At 44.7% G+C, this 15,275-nt stretch overlaps 1 protein-coding gene across 1 annotated transcript in view; it reads right to left on the reverse strand.

The window, feature by feature from the left end:
- The window catches only part of AUTS2 (activator of transcription and developmental regulator AUTS2), a 1,126,617-nt gene that overhangs the window by 19,528 nt on the left and 1,091,814 nt on the right, over positions 1–15,275 (reverse strand). Inside the window, exons 7-11 of the mRNA XM_036824148.1 lie at positions 8,712–9,201; positions 7,195–7,448; positions 5,879–6,099; positions 4,146–4,190; positions 983–1,078 (exon numbers count right to left, since the gene is read on the reverse strand). Coding sequence (XP_036680043.1) covers positions 983–1,078; positions 4,146–4,190; positions 5,879–6,099; positions 7,195–7,448; positions 8,712–9,201 — 1,106 coding nt within the window. The remainder of the gene's footprint in view (positions 1–982; positions 1,079–4,145; positions 4,191–5,878; positions 6,100–7,194; positions 7,449–8,711; positions 9,202–15,275) is intronic.

Below are 15,275 nucleotides of genomic sequence, written 5' to 3' on the forward strand. Positions count from 1 at the left end.
GACCAGGGTCTGAGAGGGTAGTAAAGAGTGACGGCGGAAGGAGTTTAAAAACCACCATCATTTTATCCCCAGATAGGAGATGTTGAGACTGGCCATCCTCAAGCCCTGAGGAGGTCTAACTGGGCACAGGAGCTGCGATTCCATGCAGGTCCCTGTGATTTCTAAGGTGCAGCCATCCCACCCCCTAATGCTTTTTAATTTTTTCCTCTTTTCTAATTTCAGGGCAGCATGCCTTTGTTAGTATGTTATGTGCTCATCCTGGGAGACTCTGGCCCAAAATTTGTGTTTTAGCTTTGAAATGAGACGGAAATAAAAGAAAACCAAAATCACACAGCGAAATTTCCTACTTTACAATCTGAGAATGGTTGCTAACATGAGAAATACATTTCGCTTTTTTGGCACGAGAATCAAGTATCGGCTGTGGTAGATGTAAAGTCACAAAAAGGTAGAGTGTTCTGAGAGTTAACGCCTTAATTTTGGCCCTCGGAGGTAACTCTAGCCCAAGTGGAGGAGCTTATCTCTGGCTAGGTAGAAAAGAATTCAGTTATCATAAAGGGTGAAAGGCTACTTCATCTCACACGAGGATGGTAGTCTTGACCTTGGGAAGTGTGACCCTGACAGCGGGGTTGGAGGCTTATCTGACATTTCATACAATTCCTGACCAGAAGCTTATGTCCACAATCTTGGGGGGGGGGGGGCGTGGGAAATATATATATATATATATATATATATATTCTATATATTTTACAGAGCACAAGAAATCCTAGTTCAACTGAGACGACATGGGTAGCACAGGTTAAAAATTAAATTCTGGCTGAGTTTTAAACCTAAATGGACTAGGAGAAAATATTCACACTCTAATCCTGATGGTCAATTTGGATGGAAAAATGAGTCCCTGGCAGGTAAGAGGATGGGAAGCTACCTGCCTAGCCCCAGGCTCCACTTACAAGTACGCGGGTGTGTTTTCGATGTAGTTTCTTACCTTCGGCTGAAATGCTCCTTGCAGTGAACCAAAAGGGCCAGTGGGCGGAATCATAGGGGGGATGCCCGATACAGCAGGAGGATAAGAATGGAAGAGCTGTGGCCAAAGATGGAGAAGGGGGGAAGACAAGATTTTAGTAGGAGGCAAATGATATGTTCCAATTCCCTTCCCATAGAAAGACATCAACATTAGCAAGCCAAGTAATCTCAGTTTGATGCGATTAGTCAAGAAGCCACAATGAAATGATCACACAGATGTGCCATGAATACTTAACCTAAAAAGTTAAAAGTAGTTCAGAATCAATCAGCCAACAAATGATGTCCCAGATGAGGACATCATTAGAAAGGGAGCTTTTCTAATTATTAATTGTTAAATCGGATAGAAGTCCTAAATGGTTGGAGATTTTAATGCATATCAAAAACAGGAGGGGGTGCTGAGCCAAACAAGATGCCCAGAAAATTACAAGTTAATTAGAAAAAGAAAAAAAAAAAAAAAAAAAAAGGAAGAAAAAAGAAGCAAGTCTTTATGGATTCCAGGATTTTAAACCATTAAAACTCAATTAGTACTTTTAGATTTTTAATAGTTTTGAGGAAATGAGAAAATATTCACAATCCTTGCTTCATTAGGTTGTTCTGGTAAGTGGCAGTTCCAGAGGACAACTTAATTGTCTAAAATGATGACAGATATTTGTGGAAGGGGAAAACAAAATGACTCAGAGTATACTTTCCACAGAGCCACCCATTTTTCTATAAGATGGATAAGCTCACTGAAGGCTATTCAAGCCAATCCCTTGACATGTCAGTCTGACCACTCAGTGGGGAGGGAGAAGAATGATTCTGAATTAAAAATACGAATTTTCTTGAATTAATAGTTTACAGAGGACACAAAGGAGGAGAGAAATATACAGCAGAACTGAAGACAATGCAGACACATCTTTTCTTCCTCCTAAAAATTTACACTTTCTGAGATTTTTATCACTCTGGTTCCATTTACTTTGAAAAAACCACCATACAGATGTTTTAGTAACGTCCCACCATTATGGTTGCACAATATGTCAAAAATACAATAATAATTCAAGCTTTTCCTAATAATGCATTTATGTGAGCTATTTCTAGGTAATGGCTGAAATCCACATTTCACAATCCTGTTTTCAGAGCACGTACTTTTTCCGTTGGTCTTTATTTCATTTTGCTCCCTTCAGTGATGCAGCAAAGTTTTTCAGACTAATTGATATTGAACTAAATCCACTTAAACAGTGACTGCAAACCAAGTGCCCTCATTTAAACTACTTTTAAGTCTAAAATTGTGTTTTAGATACTTGAGTGCATTGTGTCTTAATTCCCCTTATAACATCCCAATCCCCAAAGCAGGGGAGACTAAGTACTTTATATATTATCCACTATAACTAATAATATGAAATAACTCTCCCCCAGTACACTGAATGAAGCAGAGTAATTAAATACATCACACTAAAATGCACTCAAATTCCTATTACTCTGCCTCCAGGTGGGTATTTTTTCCTTTAATGTTTTCAATGAAAAAATTGGGTGTTCTCACCATTTTCCTTTTGCTCTAGTCCATTACTGACCCTCTTCGAATATAGCTGACTATTCCACCTCTTGACTAAAAATCTGAATTACCTAAGTAATAAAAACATGAACCTTCCAAAAATTCAGGCTTGCAGACTTACTCTCCATCTTAAATCTAGGATCCTCTGTGGAATATGTATACGAAAAGACACTGCATGAGGTCCTAGGAAGTAAACTGAGCTGCCAGTAGAGCAGCTAAACTTTCTCTGAGAATGATTTTGTTAGCTGGTCCTTAATTTAACTTAGCAAGTATAGACAAATGGCAGAAATCTGGTGATTATTAAGGGTGGTACCATTCATGAAACCCATGCAAAGAGAAAACCCACAGCTCTACTGCATTTTGCATGTCCATTTGAAAAATGCTTTTGTGTCACAGTTCTGAGCAGAACAGTGCTGAACAACTTGGGGCCCCAGGTGCTCAGATACACCTTCCTCCTCCCTTTCTGAAGAGGCTCTCCTCAGGCCATTTCTGAATGTCTCTCCGTAAGTAATTCTTAATTGATTTCTAATACTGTCTAGTCCTGACTTCTCAGCTAACTTCTCAGCTTAGGACTAACACCACAGTGTCTAATTATCTAGTTCAAAGCATGAATGAATTCACAGGCTTGGCTGATCTATTAAGTAGCACTTCTATTTGAACAGTAAGGTAACACTACCCAAAAATCAAAGCAAGAATAGTTTAATACGGTGAATCAACATGGCTACAAGCAGTTATTAAACTTCCTTCTTTCTGGTTTCATTTTAAAAACATAAATAAACCATTGAGCAAAGAAAACTTGCAAAATTTCAGGTAAAAATGATGCAGTATACACTCCATAATCAAAATATCATGGTAAGATATTCAAGGTTTTTGTTATAAAAGAAGCCCACGTCTGGTAATTAACTGAACATATAACTTAGGTTGTTGCCAATTGAAGTTCCAGAACATACTCTTAAAATTGCATGAAACAATTAAAAAAAAAAAGTTTTGATTTTTTTTTAAATAAAGAAGAGTGAGTTTCAAGAGAAAAAAAATCGTGCATTTCAACTTTTAAGATCTTCTTTTATTTAAATGATATTTTTAGTCGCAGTTGTAACGAGCTCAGGAGAACAATACCAGCTGTGTGTAAGAGGGATCAACAGTCGGTCTAGAAGAAATGAAAATTTGCTTTTTGAAGTCATGAGTCAAAAAGATAAGGTACTTTCTTTGGAGGAAATAATTGAAGATGAATTCCAGGAATTCCGTGTTAAGGACATTTCGACCGAAGACTGAAATCTGTGATTTCAGACTCTCCTGAAACTCTAAGGGTTTAACTGCGGGCGCCCCACTTTGCAGGACAGAGGCCTGGCTGCCAGTGAAGTCCACCTTCGCTTGAAAGTGTTAGGAGTGCTTATGACCTTTTGATTCAGAAGACGATACTGCATCTTTACCAAAAGCAAACGTCACAAAAGCAAGCATCCAAAGTGACGAGGAGCAATGGGAAATTCTTGCAAAGATGATTAAGGAAGACTGCTAGTCATTTACTGATCTGTGGTGAGAGCACAAAAATGGAAAAGCAGTTACATTAAATGGGTAGCATGGTAACAAGACTCACACTGTGCCGGTAGAATGGGTCAACTTTTGTTGGGTATTTGTCAAACTGTAAAGGGATCAAAGCAAAAGCTAGTTACTTAAAGAATCTACATTTCTGTTCACTGCTTCAGTGGAGGTAGCCCGAAGCAAGCTTCTCTGCCGTTAGGCTGTCATCAGCCTCTGTAACCTCACTGTATACGAAACCATTCTGAGCTCGAGTCACTCTGACAAGAAATCAACAGGAACGCAAAATCAAAGTGAAAACCCATTCAGTGCATTTAGGTTGTGGCCACGCGAGAGCGGCTTTCCTTCTAGGCTCTATTTAGAGATTGGCGCGCACCAAACATCTGAACTGGAGAGAAGAGGCAATTGTTCAGATAAATCAGAGGGAAGTGAGGGTTGGATCTGATTTATCCAGAGAATTCCCTCCGTTTTCATCTTCACTTTGGCAGAACTGTACATTCAGCTGTTTTCTGAAATGTATTACCCCCCAATACAAGGCAATTTGGGCTAGGTCTTAGAACCTTTCTTTTGAGCAGAAGAGAGAAAATACCATTATTTCTTCTAAGTAATGTCATCATCCGGGGCTGTAACTCCCCTCAGTTAGATTTAACTTATTTTGTGGAACAGCTCACTCAGACTGGTATAAACTCCTTCCCCAAATAACTGTTGAGAAGTACAGTTCATCCAGAAAATAGATACAGGATTTATCACAGGAAAAAATTTTTGGTCCCAAGGCCTTACCTCTAATATTCTCCTAAATAAAATTTATAAAATAAACTTTGAGATATATATTAAAAAAAATTAAGTTGAACAAAATGGGGGAGAGGGAGGGAGGAGAGGATGCAAAGTTTGGTGAATCACGGAATTCAAATCTATCCTCACAATGCCTATATTAATTGCCTTAAAATCAAGTATTTCCTGAAATATTAAAAATTAAATAAGTGAAACACTCTAATAGTCACTGTTATGGATAGGCATCTATCTCAGAATAGTTAGTGTCCTACTATTCCTTACAGCTCCTAAGTTAAAAAACAACCCTAACTGGTCCTCCGGGCATGGGCATGCACTAGTCCCCAGGCAAGGCCAAGATCGTGTCACTGCCAGTGGTCCCTCTTACCACAAGGCCGAGTTCGGACCCTGCAGGGCTCATCGATCCCTGACCACTTGCTGGCAGAGCACAATAGCAGACTGGGGGCGTTGTCTTATGAAATACGGGAAATACAACACCTCCATCAAAGCCGGTTTAGAAAACCTTCCGAAAGAGCGGGTATTGGGGGAGGGGTACCCAGGGCCATCCAAGTCTCCTAATGACTCTCTCCCTCCTCAGCCCTTCTGGATTTCCCGGGATTCCGTGAGCATTTATTTGCTAGCGCCGAACACTGACAGATACATGTTTATATCTGGTGGCAACTCCCCAAGATGCTCAAGAAAACAAAATCACCCTTAAGAAGTTAACTACCGACTCTGGATGTGACCGTTCTGAGGGCATCTAGAATAAATTCCACCCACAGTGCTAGAAATAACCGTCTAGAAAAGAGTTCCTACTTTAGGTCCTGGGTCAGTGCTGCCTGGAGCAGGGCACATCCCCTTCTCTCCAGCAGAGTTGAGCAAGGTCAAGGGAGTCCCCCCCCCAAACAGCTGTTGCTCCCCAGCCAATCGCCTGTGCCCGGACGGCCTGGTCCAACCCCACCGTGCTGCATAAAAAGAGAGTCGCGCTCTACTTATCCTCACATTTCTGCCTGGGGTACGCACCATGGGCGGTGCTGGCGTCGGCATGATGGCGGTGGGCGGCAGGGCGTGGGGGAAGGGCGTGAACGTGTGCTGGTGCGTGTGCTGGTGCGTGTGCTGGTGCTGGTGCTGGTGCTGGTGGAACTCGGTCCGCAGGTAGGGTGGGGGGCCCAGGGAGGCCCCGCGGTCAGCGCTCTGGGAGGCCAAAAAACGTGTGTTCAGTTCCTGTCGCAAGATGTCTTGCTCTGGAAGAGAAGAACAGGGACAGGGTGACACCTTTTCTTGGGACGGTAATTTCTTTCAGAACAGGACATCCAAGTAGCTCACTGCGGAGGGCTACGGGCCCAGGGCACGGGAGCTGGGGCTCTCGGGGTGCGGCTGGGCCCTTAGTGGGAAGGGATAGCCGACCAGGCAGCGGATGGTAAGGGCCAGTCACACACTCTGTTCTCTGTCTCAGCTTTCAGGGACAGGCGGTCCATCGGTGGGGTGCACGGACAGAGTCCAGGCCGAACGGCCAGAGGTCAAGTTTCAGCTGTTTTACTGCCAGCTGAGTGACCCCGGGTGTGGAAAATCACCCATCTGTGTCGCAGTTTCCTCATCTATCATACAGGAACAATAACATTGCCCGTGCTATGGATTTGTTTCAAGGGTTAAATAAATGAACCTATTTAAGTGCTTACGAGCAGTGACTGGCTGACTAATAAATGTGAGCTGTCGACACAGCAACATGCCGTGACAGAGCCATCATGCTCTCTTCCAACATAAACCTCTGCTCTACGGCTCTCTGTATCAGTGGTAAAACATGGCCATAATGAACCCAAAGTTGTGCCTCTAGGCCTGATTAATACAGGTGAGGAGAAAAGGACCCAATATCCAACACTAGGTGTGTCCTTAAAAAGCTGGGACATATGCTCACAAAAAGTACATCTTCTTTCCCACCCAAGGTAGAAGGCCTCAGTCAGCTAACAAGGATGTGACTTAAGATCCTGGCCTGAAACAGACATGGGATGTGTAGAGCTTTTCTGTCAAGCTAATGGGAGCCCAGGTGACAGGGCCCAGACAATCTGTGCTTTACTGCTCAGAGGATGAACCTGGTCAGAAAGGCCTGGCAGTGTCCGATTCCAGGACACTGTCATGCCAGGTTGGGATGGGTGTTGGTACATATTTTTGCTGAATCTCAGCCTGCAGAGGACTGGAGGAAGATTACAAGAAGGCATACAATAAAGCAGGAAATCATGAGTGGGTAACACTGAGCCATTGGGGACAACACAGAAGCAGGCGAGGCCCCCTGGAGGGGAGAGTGGGAGCACGAAGAAGCCAGGCCAGCGCCTCCATCCTACCTGAGTAAGTGCTCCCGGCCGGGTGTCCGGGCACCTGCAGACTCCCTGATGTCAGAGGTGGTGGAGGAGGCAAGGCAGTGGGAGGGGCAAACATATTGGGGTGATGTGAGTGTGCGGGGGGCTGGAGGGTGGGCGTGAAGCTGTGCAGGGGGCTGTGGTTGGGCAGTGACAGGGGGAACGGGGAGGCTGAGGGGTGGTGGGAGACGTGGGGGGGGGCAGGCTGAGTCTTCGCTGGAGTGCTGCTCCTGCTACTGCTGTTGGAATACCAAAAAAAAGGAGAAAGAAATGAAAAAAAAAAAAGAGGTAAGCCATTTATTTTCTTAAAAAAAACCCCCATCTCCCTGCCCAAAGCCATTCAACACCTTTTCTCTTGCTTCTTCCTCTTCCCAGACCCTCCCCTGTGCGCACAGAGCCTCTGCTGAAACCACAGCTCCTCTAAACTGCCCCCACGACTGCGGACACAGCAGAATAGGAGCTGCTGCCCCCAGCCGCCGCCATGTCCAGACAGCGGCCCCCTCCCATCCTGCACCAGCCACGCTTCCGATAGGGCAACGTCAGTGGAAAGGAGTAAGCGCGGTGAGCTGGGCTCGCCCCGTCTGTCTGCTCCCTCTTCTGTGAAGAAGCACAAGGAAGGGGGAGCCAGGGGGCTCAGGTGCCCCGTCACCCCTATGGTCTGGAGGCCACAGACGTGGCCTCGGGGGCAGAAGATGGGCCTGGCCCCTGCCAAGGCAGCTTCCTTCCCCTGTTGCAGACAGGAGAGAGCACGGCTCTTGACCGCCACGGTCACCCATCACAGTCACGAGGAAAACACTATCCAAGTCACCAAGTGCGGGGGCTTAGAATGACAGCCCCCGGGACCAGCCGGGGTGGGCAACACTGGGTCCTGCACCCTGGGTCCCTGTTCCCCGTTCCCCTTTTCTTTGCAGGTTTCCTTGTGCTACTTTGTAAACTTTCCTTTGTACCCTGGCAAAGACAAGACGGAAGAGTGCCTGGATCTCCAGGGAGGAACACCTCTCTCTCCCTAAACCTGGCGTGTTTCTTCTCTACCTCTGTGACTCCTTGGTCCCCATCTTCCCACTCCTGGAGTTGCAGGGAGATGTGACGGGGGGGTGGGGGGGGCAAAGAGCTTTCCTTCTTAGACTCTCAACATTCCACCATCTCCCTGGCTTTCCGTTCCCTGCCTCTGACCGGGGAACCGGCGGGGCTCCCGGGCACAGAGCCCTCAACTCTCCCTTCCTTGAACCTTCTTCTTCCTGCCTTCACTCTCTCAGGAGCCTCCGTAGATATTTAGCTCTTGACAAGGTCCTCACCACCCATCCTCCGCCCAACCCGTCCCGTCCTGCTCCCAAGAGACCTGTCCCACCGGCCTCTCAGGCCCCGTCCCTGTCTTGCGTCCCTGCCTCGCTGAGAACACTGCGCTAAAGCTTCCAACAGGAGACCCCAGTCCCCGGGGGCGCCGCTCCCAGCGCCAGCTGCCCGTCCCACAGAAGACGACCAAAGCCGGGCAGGCGGCTCACCTGAGGCTGTTGAGGCTCAGGCTGCTGCTGTTGTAGGCGGACAGCGGCTGGGGGAGGCTCTGGGCGGAGGGGTGGGCCGGCGCGGGCGGGAGGGCCTGGGGCGGCAGCGGCCCCGGGGACTGCGGCCGGGGCGGCCGGGGCGCCGGCGGCGGCGGCGGCGGCGGCGGCGGCGCGGGCTGCGGCGGGGCCTCCGGGGGCGCGGGCGGAGGCTGGGCGCCGGGGCGCGGGGGGGGCGGCGGCGGGGGCTCGGCGCGCGGCCCCGAGGCGGGGTCCGGAGAAGGTGCTCGGGGCGGGGGCTCCGCCTGGGGCTGGGGCGGCGGCGGCGGGACCTGAGGGCGGGGGTCCTTCAGCACCACGGGCTCAAAGATGGGCTCTTTGCCGCAGTCCTGGCTCTTCTCCTGGCTCCTCTCTAGACCCGAAATCTTGGGGACAATGGGCCCCGCATCGCGGCCGTCGTGTTGGGGTAGGGCGCCGACACCGAGCTCCGGATCTGTGCAGGGGGAGCAGAGAGAAAAGCACAGGCAGGCGCGTGAGTGGAAGCCGACGCCGGGCCCGGGTCATCTGTGCCCACCGGGCCGTCCCCGGTGCTGTCCTGTCTTTACTGCTGGGAGCAGCCGTGTCCCTGGGGGAGAAAGGCCCACCAGCCAGAGAAGGCTGCCTTCCAGGAAGCGGCTGAAGCCACCAGACTCTGAAAACGAATGTTTCCCTTAACCTTGACAAAGCCTTTTGTGCGGCAAGATTCAGAAACAAGAGCCAACAAGTTGATTCTCCTTTTAAAACAAATATACTTCTTGACTACACAGAGGAGAAGTGTTTGCAGTAGCACACGAAGCAAAAGTTATTTAGCCCCACAGATGTCTCTTATCGGCCTGGCCTCCTTCCCCCTTTCCATTCTGACTGATGGAGCCCGCCTGACATTTGGAGAAATAATTTTCTGTTTAGCAAGGGCTAAACTTCCGGTCAAACGTCAGGCCTCCTACTGCTGAGGGCTTCTACTCCTACCGACGATCCCAGAGTTTGAGATCGAAGGTGCAAACATGAATTTAGACCAATTTACTGTCAACTACACATGCTTGAGATCTTAAAGAATTCCCTCTGGACCACTGGAGGAGTCCTTAGCCTAGTGAGGACAAGGGGTGTGATGCTGGACCTGAGACCAAGCCTAGATGTGAAATGTAAGTCAAATTCTACAGTCACTAATGAAATGTAGACAACAGATGCTCCTATATGAATTTAAAAGATATGCTTCCCTCCAAAGGTCAAAAGATCCATGCCACATCTAGTATAGGGGTAACCTGATTACCCCATAAGTCAAACTCCATACAGTCCTCTAACAGAATAATGAAAGACAAATATGGTATTAAATACAAAGAGGTGGACCGATTTATGAGTAAGGACTTTTGTATACATCGCAGGGAAAAAATTACCTTTCCTGCATTTTTGCGCTTAAAAAAAAATCCATCCTTTTATTATTACACAGCTTAGAAACTGGAAGAGAATGGATCACAATATTCTCTGAAATGAGGGTGGTGTTTCAGGTATTCCTAAATGAACTACTTTGCGCATGAACTTTCTCTTCTAATCTCACTGTTACCAAGTATGAAAAATACATGGTATTCTCACTGGTCCTATTACTTTCTGTTGATGTCCTCTTGGGTATACACATGTCAGTTTCTCTTCCCTGGAATTTGCATCAAAGCAATCCATTATTTTCGTGTTCTTTTGGTAAAACAGATCAAACCTGTAATATGCACAAAAGCAGAAACAAATGGTGGGTTTATAAGTAAACCACGTTTTTAGCTAATATGAACTCGTCTATCCTCAAGTCCCACAGACAGTGTGGAACAATTACACAAACAGAATGCCAAGAAAGCCCCCTCTTCACATGGCTCAGGTATGAAAGGATAAAGCATCTGATGGATCTGGTGAAAAGCAACTCTAGACTTCTGACATTCTACTCACACACATTTCTCTCGAAGTGCTGTCTTCAGAACCTTGCTAGGAAGATCTTTGCTTATGATAAGCTGACATTTTATGAATTTCCAAAACCTGAGGGCTGAGAGAGAACAACAAGATTCCTGATGTGGACACAGACCCCCTTCGGCCACAAGAAGAACTCCTACAACACAAAGGAAGACCCTTTATCTGCAGACACCCAGCTCTAGGGATGCTGGCTCCGCTTCTTTTTCATTTTTTTCTATCATTTGTCACAAGATTTTCCATAGCAAGCAATTATACGAGCTCACTGAAAACCACAGGCTTCACACAATGCAGGCTGGTTAGTTAGGTCTGCGGCAGAAGGCACTAACACCCTGGAAATCCTAACAGCACAAAAAAAGAAGGCACAGTACAGGCTTGGGCTCGCTTCCCAAAGCTCTGTAAAGGCAGAGTTGGCGCTCATGTTTCCTCTGCTGTCCCACTGTCTCAGGACCAGCCCAAACCCAGCTAGAGTCAGAGGAGTGGAGCTGAGACTGTGGCGGTGTTGCCATCCGTGACGATCAACAAGGTACACCGGCAAGACCAAAACCTCTCTAGCGAACCCTACAAACTTGTAGGGAACCATTGTCTTGGGAAACCGAGAATCACAGAATTTTGGAGGAAGACCAGAACCTGGGAGACCATCCCAGCACTTCCCAAACTTTAACGTGCATATGAAACCCCTGAAGATCAGATTCAAATGCAGATTCGGATTCAGCAGCTTTGGGGGTGAGCGGGGTTCCAGAGTCTACCTCTCTGAGAATCTCCCCGGTGATGCTGGTGCTTAGACCGTTCTGTGAGTAGCAAGCGAGCATGTTCTCCAACCCTCTTGGACTAGATGGGGAATAAGCCCAGAGAAGTTAAGGAACTTGCTTGCTGCTGAATAAACCAGACAGCAGAGTTCTAGTGGTAACTCTGCCACCACTAAGTGACTTTTCTATGATTTACACAATGCTGCCCCCTAACACAAAACAGGTAATGATAAATCCAGGATTCAGTTAAAATATTTAACTACAATCAGATAGTGCAAAGGGTTAGGAAAGCTACAAATTGTCGCTGGAACACGGCCTTTCAGCTCAATCTGAAAGCTGTCGTCAGTCCATCAACACTGGTGCCCCAACCTATTGACCAAGGCAGCCAACAGGTTGGGAGGCTGGTAAGAACTTTGGGGCTGAAACAGTTTTACGACCCCTCATTTGCACGGGTCTCATGAGGCACAGACTAGGCGTCATGCATTTTTGTGGCTAATCGGCAATGCATTTCCTTTTCCTTTCAATTATTCAATAAATGTGTCTTCCCAGTTAAGCTCTTCCATCCTGACAGTCCACTTGTCTTACTGAGCTTCTCCAAAATTGGCAAGAACACATTAAAAAAAAAAAATTTTTTTTTTGTATTGCTCAGTGTGCTCTGAATTTGCCAAAGGATGAAATGTGCTGAGGCGAAAGAAATAAGAACGTGCAAATTGACTAGTCTTATTTAGAAGCTTTTTTCATTACATTTTGGGGTTTTAAAATTTCTCTTTTGTGTTTGTAAAAATAACATCATGCTTATAAATAAAAGATATGCAAATCTGAATTACACTATACAGTAAAAAGGCTGAATGTACTGCATGTAAATTATATATCTCAACAAACTTGACTCAAACACAATACTTTTTAAAAAAAATCGTAAGAGTAGATTAGGAAAAATGTGCTTGATTTTACTTCAAATTGGATACAAGTTCCCTGGGGAAAATGGACTCTCTTTTACTTTACTAGTTGAATATAAACCCTATAACCTCTGTGGAGGGCAATGTGGCAACATTTAGCGAAAAAACTAATGGAGTTCCCTTGACCTGATGAGTAAGAATTTGGTCTATAGACACAGTGGAACAACATCATGATTTGAATCGCCCGTTTGGAAACAACTCAAATGTAATCATTAGGGTTCTGGTTACAAATGCATTTGGTACATCCATGAAGTGGAAAAGACTGCAGCTGTACAAGTGAATGAGGAGCTCTATATGTACAATGTAGAGCATATGCTAGCTTTCATAAAAAATGGAAGAAAATGTATTCATTTTTACTTTATATATAAAGCAACTCCGGAAGAATACCCAAGAGACCAATAGCAGTAAGTTACCTGTTTGGGGGCTTGAGGAGGAGTGAGAATTGGAGAGACAGAGAACTGGGGGAGGGAGAGATATTTACTGTCTACATACATGCATATTTAAATTTTTGAATCCTGTGATCATGTTACCTATTAAAAATTTTAAAACTGGTCTTATGTTTAAAAACAGTCTGAACAAGGGAAAAAAAAAAGGAAAGCAAACAAAACTGGGAATTTGAATAGTGGTACAACTAATAGGCACGGAGAGTATATTTTATATGAAATAAGAAAATAGAATGCACACGTTTATACTAATAACTTTAAAATAAAATGGATTTAATGAAAAATATAAATTACTAAACTGACTTAAAAAAACAAACCCGATCATAAAAGTAAACTGAAAAATGACTCCATATCAACACCCCCTCAACCGAAAAAAGGTACCAGGTGCATTTCGTGTTATAGACAATGTGGACTAAACCTATAGGAAGCAAACGATTCCTGTCATTTAAATTGAAGACCAACAGCAAACCTACAACCAAAGGAAGAGGCAAAACTATTGTTTACAAAAAATATAATTATCTTGCTGGAAAACATAGACAACCAGCTGAAAAAATATGAGAACTAGTAAGAGAGCTCAGTAAGGTATCCAAATAAAGAAAAGCCACAACGTCAGTCGCTTTCCTACACACCAGCAATAGTGAAGAGAAAATAAAATAAAAAAAGAATACCCTTTACAATAACCAAAATCATGTAACACTTGGGAACAAACCTAACAAGAAAAGTATAGGGCCTATAAACTTTCAGAAACACCCCCCCACACACAAATGCTTTGAGAATCTATGTTCTAGGGTGTTTTATGATTCAAAAACAAATATAAATAAGTAAGTAAGTAAGTAAGTAAATAAATAAATAAATAAATAAATGGGGGGGGGCGGGGGACTGGGGAGGAGAGGAGGGAGGGGGAGGGGAGAGAAAGAGAGAGAAGTTAAAGGTTAAGCCATGGAAGAGGTAGCTCTTAGAGGAGACCACCCCTTGGGGGAGTTTTCAAAGTTTGTTGGAGTACGTCTGGCTGTCACAATGACTGGAGGGTATTTAGTGGCTCTCAGGGAGATTAGATGTACCATGATATGAAGGTAAACCCCACACAATATCTTGGTTCACTTTCTAAAGTCCCACTGAACATTTGTGCAGCTGAAAAATCTAGAACCTGTTTTTGCAAAGAAAGACAAAATAATTTTCCACATGGCTTTAATACACACTGGGTTTTCTAAGAATGCAACTATTGTATGTTGTTACGTCTGCTGTGTTATGTGTTGTTGTTGAGTTGTTCATCACTTGGGAAAATCATGACATCAATGGTAAGGCTGATCCTGGTATGTGAATTACCACGACAGCCGTGTTTCTATGTACAGATTCAACCATCTGACCTTTCCTTGTCTTCTAATGCAAACAGGCATCTATGTACTTAAAACACAGTATGTTATTATAAACTACCTTCTATTTGTTTCTCCTTTACGTTTCATTAAAGGCTTTATACACATTTAAAAATTATGCATGCAGATAAGCATATTAACCATATATTTCACTCCAGAAATTAAAAAAGAAGAGTGTGCTATAGGGACTTCCCTGGTGGTGCAGTGGTTGGGAATCTGCCTGCCAATGCAGGGGACACGGGTTCAATCCCTGGTCTGGGAAGATCCCACATGCTGCAGAGCAACAAAACCCGTGCGCCACAACTACTGAGCCTGTGCTCTACAGCCTGTGGGCCACAACTACTAAATCCCGTGCTCCGCAACAAGAGAAGCCACTGCAATAAGAAGCCTGCGCACCCCAACGAAGAGTAGCCCCCGCTCATCACGGCTACAGAAGGATGCGTGCAGCAACGAAGACCCAACACAGACAAAAAAAAAAAAAAAAAAGTGTGCTATAAAATAGTTCTTACATTACACAAAGAGGGGCGCTGGGTGTGGTGGGATTGAGATTTGATGCATTATGTCCCTGTGATGGACTGCTCTATTCTAGAAGTCCAATAACTTACTGCAAAAATGCATAACTATCTGAAAGGGTTGTTGTGGAACTAAAAAGTCATGTTAAGTGCTTTCTACAATGTATAGCGCAAAGTAAGTAAGTGATCAGTGTTCCCAAAACTACTGTAGAAAGATTTAATTTCATGGAAAACATTTCATTACAAAATTACTATTAAGTAAAATAAAGTGCACTATTATCAATATGGTTTCAATACTTAAAATTATCTGTGTAAATGCATACATGTATGTACAGAAAAAGAGATTAGAAAGATATACATCAAAATGTTAACTGTTACCTTTAAGAAACAAGAAAAATAAAATAAACTGATATCAAGGGGAAAAAATGTTAACTGTAATCCCATCAGCCAGAAATAACCATTGATTCAAATTTTAAATTTGTGCTTTTTTTAAACTTTCCAAATTTTCTATAGTGAATATGTATTATTATTATAAAAGAAAAGAAAGGGAT

Source organism: Balaenoptera musculus, chromosome 15, assembly GCF_009873245.2.
Source record: "Balaenoptera musculus isolate JJ_BM4_2016_0621 chromosome 15, mBalMus1.pri.v3, whole genome shotgun sequence".
Classification (NCBI taxonomy): Eukaryota; Metazoa; Chordata; class Mammalia; order Artiodactyla; family Balaenopteridae; genus Balaenoptera; species Balaenoptera musculus.